This window comes from Quercus suber, unplaced genomic scaffold (genome assembly GCF_002906115.3).
Source record: "Quercus suber isolate HL8 unplaced genomic scaffold, Cork oak 2.0 scaffold_613, whole genome shotgun sequence".
Taxonomy (NCBI): Eukaryota; Viridiplantae; Streptophyta; class Magnoliopsida; order Fagales; family Fagaceae; genus Quercus; species Quercus suber.
Window position 1 is genome coordinate 298,609 of NW_027070056.1, and position 12,136 is coordinate 310,744.

At 34.9% G+C, this 12,136-nt stretch overlaps 1 protein-coding gene across 1 annotated transcript; it reads right to left on the bottom strand.

The window, feature by feature from the left end:
• Window positions 1-238: 238 nt before the first annotated feature.
• LOC112039402 (uncharacterized) lies at window positions 239-1,723 on the bottom strand. Its single transcript, XM_065765177.1, has 2 exons — window positions 998-1,723; window positions 239-466 (listed from the first exon to the last, which is right to left on the bottom strand). The coding sequence occupies exons 1-2, from the start codon at window positions 1,721-1,723 to the stop codon at window positions 239-241; spliced, it is 954 nt and encodes a 317-aa protein (XP_065621249.1).
• Window positions 1,724-12,136: the final 10,413 nt, after the last annotated feature.

Here is a 12,136-nt window from a genome sequence, read left to right on the forward strand (position 1 = left end):
CCTCCTTGAATTATGCCCCTCTCGATGGCAAAACTCACATTTTATAGGTCTATATGACCTAGAGACTTTGTATGGGTTGTTTAGCTCATCTGCATCTTTCTTCCTTTTCATTGGTGGCCTGCCTGGAGTCTTGTACACAATTGGAGCAACAATGGCAGGTTGGCTCATTTCAACCCATTCATCTTGGCCAGGCAGTGGGCTAATCATCTCCTTATATACAGCCACATAGGCATCCATTTTAAAGCATGCATGCATACACATAATCCTCAGGCCTCTCCAAGTTCTTATAGATTGCTGCAACACCATGTTGACATGGGATTCCTGTCAAATCCCAAACTCTACAAGTACAACACTTTCTGCTAAGGTTAACCACATGTCTCTCATACTCATTATCAACCTCATATTTATAGCAAGCTGATGGAATAGCAGAAAATGGCTTAGAATCAACTTTCAACTGCTCAAGATTCTATACTATGTTTGAACAAAGGTCACTAGTGAACTTTTCAATCCTAGTCCTATTACTGTACATTCTAGTCATCAACCTAACCCTAATCCACTCTAGCATGGCAATGATAGGCTTATCCCTAGCTTCTAGTATCATAGAATTAAATGACTCACTAAGATTGTTTACATAACAATCAGAGATGGCCCTTGGAGTGAAATGTGACTTGATCCATTGGGTTGGTTGGATATCTGCTACATACTCCCATGCATCTTTATCCAATTCCTTCAGGTCTTGCATTCTCTTTTCAAACTCCCTAATTGTTGTTGCTGCAGCACACCTTCATAATGCAGCCTTCAACTCTAAACGCTTGAAGGTTAACTTAAAGTTATTGTAAATACGTTTCACACAATATCTATGTTCCACTGTTGGGAACAACATCTCCATGGCAGGTATCAATCCTTGGTTATGATAAATACAATCAACAATGAACACCATTAGCCTAAAAATAAAAACAAACAAGTATAAAGAAGAAATGAACAAAACGAGTATTACCTTCTGCCTATTTGAAATGAACACCAGATTCAGCTTATCTGGCCTCCCAATATCATCTACAAATGTTTGTAAAAACCACACCCAAGAATTCTTGTTATCTTGCTCAACTACACCTAATGCAACATGGAAAATATTGTCATTCTCATCCCTTGCAGTTGCTGATAATATATGTCCACCAAACTTGCCCTTCAAGTGGCAACCATTTAATCTTACAAGTGGCGTGCACCCCTCCAAGGATCCAACTTTCTGTGCATTGTATCTCACATACATCCTCTTGAATTTGGGTTGTGTGTTAGGCTCAATAATCTCAGTTTGCCGGACAACCTTATTCCCCGCATCAGTTACTCTTATCATCCCTGCATAGTCCCTAAACTTCCCAAATTGCAACCTCTCATTGCCTAGTATGAATTCTCTAGCTTTCCTCTTAGCTCTGTACACTTGATTTATGCTCAAGTCAACATTTACATCCTGCATGACTCGATGCTTCACACCAGAAATTGCCCAATTAGGGTTTTTGTTGAAATTCTCCAAATATTTCCTAGCCACATATGTAGAAGTGACCTGGCTATGCTTGAATGTCCTCCCACATGTATAAGTTAGAACCATGGTCTTTATCTGGAAGGTTAACTCCCCTGCAATCTGTGATGTGTATACCCTCCAACCACAGTCATACTTGCAGTGGACAGAAACTTTGGTCTTCTCATTAAGCTTAAACTTAATGTCCATAGACTTTCTCACTGCATATTCGCTCAAGGCAGCCTAAACACCTTAACATTTGGGAACTTCATACCCTTGCATAACTGAGGGTTACTCATGCTAGTGTTCTCATTAAACTCTGGACATCTCACTCTTTCATCCTCATCCTTTAAACTGTCTATGCTCCTAGCATCATCATCATCAAGGGCTTTTTTAGCCCAATCATTATTATCACCAACTTGATCACTGGTAGCAGCTTGATCACTAGCCGCAACTTGATCACTGGCAGCAGCTTCTGGTCTCTTCCCATTATCTGTAACTTGTTCTCTCACACCATCTCTCTTATTTACATTTTCACTATCTCTTTAATGCTCTCTCATATTGGGCACCTCATTGTTCTCAGCACCAAATATGTCATCAGGATAATCTGGTCCTTCATACCCTTCCTCTAGCCAATTAGGTTCATCCACATGAACATCTTCACTACCAATAGTTTGTCCATGGGTTGTTTGGTCATCCACATGCACAGATCCACCAACACTGCCATCCCTTAAACCCTCAACAAGTTCTTCACTAACATCATTTTGGTCAACCACAGACTCCTTAACAGTATTGGTCACCTCCTCACAATCAAGATCATCATCAGTATCATCATCTTCATCATTCATTTCCTATGACTGGTCCACTACAATTGGTTGATCTGGTTTAGCTATAGGTTTTTCAATAGCAATTGGTTCAACTTCAGGTTCTACATAAAGTGTGATTTCATTTGTTGGCCATTCAGCATGTAGTTCACATATGTAGATCACATCTTCATCTGAAGTAATTAACCTTGACCCTTGCTCTAAGTCACCACCAGGTATTAAATAATAAATCCTACTGTTAATGTGTCCCCTAGCCTCAGCACAAATGTCTTATATCTCAAAATGACTTAGTAGATCTGGATCAACATTAGCCATTGTAGATACCTCACCACCTACATACTCTAAACCAGGGTTCCACTTAAAATTCCCACTATGGTGAATAGTAAAATCAAAACGAATTTCAGCAGCCATCTGCAGGGTTTAAAACAAATGCACAAACAACAGTAATTAAACACATAACCAACACATGCATAGAGACAACACACAAAAGCAAAATAATTTCAGCTGCACACTAAACACCAAGTAACGTGGGGTTAGAGACAAGAAACACAACCAACTAAACAATTTGTCTCAATGGGACCACAAACAACCTAAAGATGCATCTAACCAAAATATTCCTAGGGACCACAGTCATCAATGTCAACTATAAAAGAACAAACACACCAATGGTAAACCCAACAATGGTAAACCGCTAATTTTATGACAAAAAAACTTTAATCTGAATAAATATTGGAAAAGAATAATGGTAAACCACTAATTTCATCAATTGTTACACATTCAAAAAGAATAAACACAACAATGGCAAACCCTAGAAAGTAATTTCATACTTGATACAGAGGAAAACTCAAACTTTAGCACTCCTCCTTGCTTGCAAGTGTTCGGGGAGGGATTTCACTTTGGCAATCGAAGTACAGAGGGAAAGGGATTAAGGCTAATGGGATTTTTGAGGGTTCGAAGGTAGGGAGAGGGAGAGAGATCAGTCCTTAGGGTTCTAATTGTATTCTAATTGGGTTCTAATTTTTGGCTTATATAGTAAAGGGAATTTTTAAACGGAAAGGGCTGAGGTGGGTAACGGGGGTCTAACGGAGGTCACCTCAGGTGGGTTAAGTGACAAATTTCAAACCACATGTGGACATTGTTAAAACGGGCCAAACCACAAGTGGGTAAATTGCAATTTTTCATTTTTTTTAATTGAAAATATTGTAAATTAAACGTAAAAGTTAAATAAAATAAGTATGTGATTCTCGTGAAACCTGCAAGTAGTATAAAAAAAAAAATAGCAAGCTCATAAGTGTATCTCAAACGGAGAAAGTCATTAATTTGAAAAAACCTATACAGCTTGTATAGAGGTCACACTCATAAGGGAAGAATATATGACTTTATTCTACCATTTCTTCCAAACAATGGAGAGAACATGAACGAAGAAGATTGAGATTTTTTTTTTTTTTTTTTTTTTAGAATCAAGAATTTTTTATTCTGCCAAATTCTTCTTACATAAAAGCAAAAGATCATAGTATTTCAACTATTAACAATTCACCAAATTCAACTGACCTATCAAATCGGTCTTTAATTTACCTTTTTAGCCTTTAAATCGTGACGATGTTATAATCATTTCAAAAAGTTTTTTAATTTTTTATACAAGATAGAATTCTCCTCTAGTTTAACCTAAGTGTATATGTGTGTGAAGTTTACTCTTGGAGACTTGAATCCCAGCCTTTATCCCCCCACACTCCATAATCACTTATACTTGTGAAGTGACCATCGCACCAATGGTATGCGGTGGTAAAAAGTTTATTGAATTGACAATGGCTTGGCTTTCCTTTGCTTTTCGTGCAAAATGTTTTTAATTACTGTAATATATCTTCGGTCATGTATCCCATACCCACATAAGAGCTCGCATTTGGTGTTGCAAATGCTATATGTAAGAGAATTTTAGCATTAATGCACCAAACAACCCAGCATCCGGACTTGCAAACACCAACTATTGCAAAAAAAAAAATTACAATAGTGCTACAGCGCAATTCTAAAGATAGAATTACATTGTAGCTCAATTCTTAAAAAAAAAAAAAAAAAACTAATATTTTAGACATTTTACTGTTTACTTTATCTTACTCCTCTCTCTCTCACCAGTACTCTCATCTCTTCTTTTATTTTATTTTATTTTTTTTCTTTCTCAATTCTATTCTCTCATTCAATCCCTTCCCCTCTCTCATCCCTCTCTTCCCTTTCTTTCTTTCTTTTTTTTTTTCTTTTTTTTTTTCTCTCTATTTCCCTTGAATCAAGGGTTTGATGTGGTGGAGCTCATGGGTTTGATGGTGGGTCAGATGGTAGGTTTGGATGCCATGGATCATGTGGTGGGTTTAGGGGCGTGAAGCAGGTGGTGGGTTTGGATGCCGTGGGTTAGGTGGTGGCAAGGCAGGTGGCGCGGCTATGATTGGTGTTTGGTGGGTTTGGTGATTTTATCCTTCGATTCTCATTGTGGCTGTGACTGGTGTTTGGATTGGTTGGTTGGGTTGCTATGAGTTTGCTAGGTTTTTGGTGGGTACTTGGTGGGTTTTATTTTTATTTTTATTTTTTTGGATTTTTGGTTCTGGTGGGATTTTGTTGGGCAAAGGGTAGTGGTGGCGTGGTGGGCATTGTTTGTTTAGTTGTGGCCAGTGCTAGAAGTTGAGGGAGAAAGAGAGGAAAAGGAAGAGAAAAGAGAAATAGTAACAAAAAAAAGGAATAAAAAAGAATATTTAAATAAAATGGGGAAAAAATAGAGTTTTGGGATGTTGAGTGTATTGTAAAATAGTATAGTATAATTGATAAAGTAGCTTTTTGAGATGATAAAATAGAATGGGATTCAATTTTCGGATGTGAATGCTTTAAATATACCAACTATATATTCTATTCGCTCCCTCCTATTGATTGCATATACAGATAATGATTATTTCATTACTTTCAACTCATAAGATTAATTTGTTTATGTATCTTTTTAGGTTGCGTTTGGAAATAGATTATAAAGTTAGCTTATTTTACTATTTAGCTTATTTTCGGTACTATTTATGGGTCATACTGCACTTTTTAATATTATTCATAAGTCCCACTGTACTATTTCAGCTAGTTTTTATCTTTATCTATAGTACTTTCAGCAAAAAGTTTTCAATTTCAGCTAAATAAGTTGTTCCAAACGAACACTCAACTGGTAAGTTTATTCTTATCAAACTGTTTGGTTGGAGGAGTGGAAAAGTGAGAGGATAGAAAATAGTGGGATGATAGAAAAGTGGGAGGATATAAAAGATTTTAATTTCCCTCATTTTTGTTTGGTTGAGAGTGAAAAAATGAAATGATAAAAAAAGTGAGTTTTTATAAATTTACTCATATACCCTTATTAAAAAATGATATTTAATTAAAACAAAAAGTAACCCAAAAAAAAAATCATCCAAATTTATTAAAAAAATAAAAATCATCTGGAAAAAAAAAATCACTTCTAGTTAAAAAATAAATAAATAAAAAAGAAAAACAATACAGAGAACTATTACGCCAAGCCCCAGGAAATCAAAAAAGAAAAGGCAATGCCCAGAGAAAAAAGAAAGAAAAAAAAAAGTACTAGACAAAAGCCTATGTGCAAGTGCACATGGGCATTTTGGTCCATAAATAAATCAAACTCCCCCCAATAGTTTTCTCTCCATTTTAGGGAGACAACTTTTTGGTGGGCGCAGGGAGAAAACACTGAACCCCACCTTTTTTTTTTCTCTCTCTCCCTCCCAACCAAACAACCTCCAAAAAGTTTTCTCTCCTCATTTTCTCTCCTTTTTTTTTTCTCCATACTTCCTAAAATTCACTCTACCAAACACAACCTTAGATTAATATCTAACCTAAACACAAAACCAATTGATGCTTTTACCTAATGGTAAAGAATAATTAGCATCATGAAACAAACATCATATATTCAAATCCTATCCTATTCCTATCTATTAAGTATTCAATTTCTTTCCATGCAACTTGTATCCTATAATGATCTATTATGAAAATAAATTCCCTCCATATTAGTTGAAAGAAAAGTTCTACAACTTATAGTGTAATTACTTAAATAAGTGCCCATACATACTTTTAGTCACACAACTTGTTTAATAATCATATGACTTGTTTAAATGACTTAATGAGTTTAAACAAAATGACAAAATTTAGGTACAGTACTTTAAGTGTTGGTCCATAAGTTCTCCTCTTCAAATTCATCCATGTAACTATTTAACTAAAAAATACACTTCCAAACCATAAGAAAAAATCCACATGGCAGAATTTTAAAAGGGAACCTAAAGAACAGCACCTAAATACTATACCTAAATCTTGTTCTAAACAAAATAATCATAAATGGTCATTGGACTGCCACATAGTGGGTTGAAAAATATTTCTTCAACCTGATCTGAAATAAAATCTAATACATTATACTATCCAATATCTCACCAAACAACCTTTTGATCCATATCCTTAAAACTTTGAGTGCATTTTGATTTTTTTTGCTAAACAAATTATTTATGTATTTAACAAAAAGTTAGCAAAAGTAAAATCGAACCTCGAAAAAAACTTTATAAAATGTACATAAACAAAATAACTTTAACCAAAAAAAAAAAAAAACTAAGCCAATATCACTTGTTACCTAATGATCCTTAGAAAGAATTTAAGAGGGATCTCTCTGCCTGCCATTGATCGATTCCCAAGGCCTAAAAAGTGAATGTGCATTTCACTTCAATGACATAGTGCAATTAGAGCACTTGCATCAAACTCAAAAAATAAAAATTAAGACTCTTATATAAGATTCAATGGCCTAATTAGAGCACTTACATCAACTTAACATTCCTTTTTAGTAAACATATAGCTAAACTTAGTTTATAAACTTATAGATTAGACTCAATAGCTTTTGGACAAAAAGTAATTTATGAACAGTAACTCTCTCTCTCTCTCTCTCTCTCTCTCTCTCTCTCTCTCTCTCTCTCTCTCTCTCTCTCTCTATATATATATATATATATGTTGAAACATGACAACTCAATATCAGGAAAGTTCGTGTTGGAACTAAAGCTACAATTTGGCCTTTCAAGTTGATGAACATCGATTTGACCCCACAACAAGATCGTTAGAATCAAGTCGAAGACATAAGTTACGGTGGTTGTTTCCTCTTTGAAGATGACAATGAACACTCTCGAAGAATACAAGGATAGTTTTGTGCTTCTTTTTGGGAAAATTGGTGAAATTTTGAAAGCTAGTTGTGTCTCATTGTGAAAATTGGTGAGCTTTTGAAATTTTCATAAAGTGAATTTGTCACACACTTTTCATGGGTCTTTGTTTTTTGTGAACATTTGTTAATTCGTGAGATGTGAAAGGGTTGATTTGTCTTTAACTGATGAGAGAAATGCTAAAATTGAAAGCATGGAGAGAATAGAAATCTATAGAGAGAAAGGGAGCTGAACAGCAAGTTCAGATTCGTCATTGCTTTCGCAAGCTAATTGTTGCGCAAACATGATGGCAAGAAGGGAGCTGAATAGCAAGTAGATTATTGTGCTTTTAATAGTCCGCTGTGGACGTGTTGAAAATCTTTAGGAAAGACTTGGATGGAATGTATTGTAACAGGCTCTGTCTTGATGGAGTTGTGTTTTGTTAGTTTGTTTTAATGAATCATCTTTTAACCAAAAAAAATAAAAATAAAATAATATGAAAAAATAATAATGAAGAGTCTAATGATAAATATTGAATTTGAAATTTAGGGGGGGGGATGTTGAGCTTTTAGAGTTTTTTTTTTTTTTTTTTTTTTTTTTTTTTTTTTTTTTTTTTAATGAGAGAGCTTTTAGAGTTTTAGTTGGAATTAAACTAAAAAGGTATTGAGGCTCAAATACAAAATAATATTTGTGATAAAATAGTCATCCATATTGTGGGGACAATTTTTGCTTCAAAGGCCAAGGGTTAGACCATGGTTGGAACCTTAGGCAAATTTTGTTGTCCCACATAGGAAAGAAAGCCTTCCTTCTTGCACCTTATAAGGGATGAGCCAATGGTTGAAGAGCCAAGGAGGGAGGCTTTCTTTCCTATGTGGGACAACAAAATTTGCCTAAGGTTCCAACCATGGTCTAACCCTTGGCCTTTGAAGCAAAAATTGTCCCCACACATATCATTAATAAGATTTTTCTAGCAAATTTATCTTTTGAGTGTTTTTTTAATGAAAAACTTATATAGAGTTTACAATTAGACAATATATTGAGTGCCTTTTTTAGTAGTATCTATTTTTTTGAGATAGTTTCAACCTTTAGCGTCCGTTCCTGATAATATCTCTTTATCATTAGACCAAGATATCAATCGATTTTTTGTGTAAGATGAAATTGAACTCCAGATCTCTTATTCAACCATAAAAAACTTTATCAATTGAGTTAATTGGAACCCACGTAATATCTATTTTTTTGTTTAGCTAATATTATGAACTTTATACTCTTTTTAAGTTAAAATTATCTTTATGTAAAAGTTTGATTCATTTGGAATCACTAAGATTATTTTGATAATTCAGTTTGAACTTTAAGGAGTTCATATTTTTAGCCGACTTAATATAATTTGAAATCTAAAGCAATGGTTTTGAGTGAAATATTTCCATAGTTAAATATAAATTAAATAATATTTATTTTAGTTTCTATATTACAATTTGTTATTTCAAATTCAATTTTATTGTTTTATGAGATACAAAATTATTAATTAAATTTTTTATATTTAGGCCTTACTAATTGAGATATTATCTGTGGGGGTCAAAACCAACCACTAAGAGAATAACGATAACCAAAATGAATTACACAATTTATTTATAAAAAGAAGGGCAATTATTCCACAATGGGAGATCTATATAGCAAATTGAAAGATAAGGACTAAAAAGGCTTTTATAGATACAGAAAAAGGATTTCTGAGGTACAAGGGACAGGATTAAAGACTAAAAACTCTTAAGACATATTGTTCTATTACAACTTTCTCTCTCTTATTCTTCTCTAAGCTTTCTTCCTCATTTTTTCTGAATCTCCCCTCTTGTTTCACCTTTCCTCCTTTTATAAGCATTTTCCCATTCCCTCTCTCCATAGCTGGCCTGTTCTCTATTGGATATGGGAGATACTTGTCCAAACACCCCTCTGTTCTGCTACTCTTTCATCATGAAATAGGACTTTTAAGGGTGTTTCCATTATTCAGACCAATCAATCAGCATTTAATGTGGCAATGATTAGGTGGAAACACCTCATTAATGCAAAGGTGATTGCTCTAGTGGTCCTTATCTCTTCCTAATGTTTCCCAGGGTGAGTTTGATAGAGGATGTCACCTTGGTCCAGAAGGGAACTAGTCATCCGTGGTTTTTTTAGTCTTTGCTACAAGAAAGGTTATGGTCATTACTGATAATGCACAAAAAAATCAGTAGGCTGAATGCTCTGGGCTTCAATGGATTAGAGGTTGTTTGAAAGTCCTGAAAAAATAGGAACACATGATTAAAGGTGACCAGGGTAGATCAGTCAAGAACCCTCCGATGCTTAAGTTAGTTTTTTCTTAAAACTCAAGAATTCCAACTTTTGAGGAGCGGTGGAAACTTACTTTCGTTTAACATGGATGAGTCCTTATATAGTGAGCCTTGGAGTGGTTACTTGATTGGTAACTTCCTCAAACCGTATGGAAGTTACAAGGTTTAGAACTAACTTTTACAACTGCTATAGAAGTTATAAGATTTAATCTTATCTTCTATAACTACCATTAGAAGTTAAGAGTTTAATGAGAAGTTAAAGCAATGAGTAAGGATTTTGCTTATACTTCAAAATAGTAGAACGTGGTTCGAAATATAAGTTTTGTGTATAAATTCATTCTGAAGATATTCCAAGTGTTGAAGGGTCGTCCATCTACTTCCATGTCTAGACGACCTTTTTTTTTTAACTTGGATGGCCTTTTTATGCTGGACAACATTTTATATTAGGACATACTTGCTAGACATGAATGACACTATGGACGAACTGGAGCAGGCTAACCTTTGTGGTTTCTTATGTTCTTTAGACGAGAACTCAAGGACAGGCTATACTTGTCTCATCCCCATCAATTACCTTAGCGATGGACCTTGATAGTGGAAGTCAGTCGAGATGTCCATGAGATCTATCTCAGGGAGTTGTCTTTTATTCCCTAGATCACTTCATTCACACCCATGCCTTTGGGCCGAGTCCATCTTTCAAGAAATGATCTATTGAGACTTTGGCTCTCGGCCTAAGCTCATATTCTACCCTCCACACTATTTAAGATTCAAAATTTTTATTTTTCTGCTCTTCTCTCTTTTCACTTTTTTTAATAAAAAGTTTTCTAATCAACATTTATAAATAAAGTAAAAACTATCTACAATATAAATTAATAATACAACAAGAATAACAAAAATTTTAAAATGTAGAACAATAAAATCAAAATGGCACTATTGTAACTTCACTTAACAAGACAATCATCAATAATCTTGACATGGCAAAAAAATAAATAAATAAATAAATAAATAAATAAAACACATAACTTGATGAATTGTTACTAACTGAACTAAGACTTAATTTAATGGAGAGAATGAAATAACATGGCTTAGGCATAAAATTTTAACAAAAGGAGGTGAAATTTTTTTTTAATTATTTTAAAATGAGTTTTACACTTTTACTTTATCTTGGGCGATGCAAATATGCAATGCATGGTAAAAAATCTTAAATCTAATTTTCAATTTTGATAATCTTGGAGAGAGAGAGAGAGAGAGAGAGAGAGAGAGAGATTGATTGATGATGTGTGGTCCCGTGAGAGATTAGGTGCATCAATTTTATTCCATCAAGGGACGAAGTACTAGGGACACAGCTGGGGAGGTTGGACAGCCGAGACAAGTTGGTGTGGAATGAGAATAAATCACAGACCTTCTCAGTGCGTTCAGCGTACCAAGTAGCCTTGCGGATTCACCGGAGGTCAAGTGCAGAACACTCCAGAGCAGGGGACGACAAGAGGTTATGGAATAGGCTGTGGAAGCTACCCATCCCTCCTAAGGTGCGTAACTTTGTGTGGAGGGCTTGCTCAGACATCCTACCAACCCGAGCAAACCTCTGTCAGGGTAGATCAGTCAAGAACCCTCCGATGCTTAAGTTAGTTTTTTCTTAAAACTCAAGAATTCCAACTTTTGAGGAGCGGTGGAAACTTACTTTCGTTTAACATGGATGAGTCCTTATATAGTGAGCCTTGGAGTGGTTACTTGATTGGTAACTTCCTCAAACCGTATGGAAGTTACAAGGTTTAGAACTAACTTTTACAACTGCTATAGAAGTTATAAGATTTAATCTTATCTTCTATAACTACCATTAGAAGTTAAGAGTTTAATGAGAAGTTAAAGCAATGAGTAAGGATTTTGCTTATACTTCAAAATAGTAGAACGTGGTTCGAAATATAAGTTTTGTGTATAAATTCATTCTGAAGATATTCCAAGTGTTTAAGGGTCGTCCATCTACTTCCATGTCTAGACGACCTTTTTTTAACTTGGATGGCCTTTTTATGCTGGACAACATTTTATATTAGGACATACTTGCTAGACATGAACGACACTATGGACGAACTGGAGCAGGCTAACCTTTGTGGTTTCTTATGTTCTTTAGACGAGAACTCAAGGACAGACTATACTTGTCTCATCCCCATCAATTACCTTAGCGATGGACCTTGATAGTGGAAGTCAGTCGAGATGTCCATGAGATCTATCTCAGGGAGTTGTCTTTTATTCCCTAGATCACTTCATTCACACCCATGCCTTTGGGCC

Excerpts from the sequence above, each read along its gene's own strand:
- LOC112039402 (XM_065765177.1), bottom strand. The coding sequence starts at position 1,723 with ATGGACATTAAGTTTAAGCTTAATGAGAAGACCAAAGTTTCTGTCCAC. Across the intron at positions 467-997 it reads TCATTTCAAATAGGCAGAAG|AATCTTGAGCAGTTGAAAGT; the intron begins GTAATACTCGTT and ends AACATAGTATAG.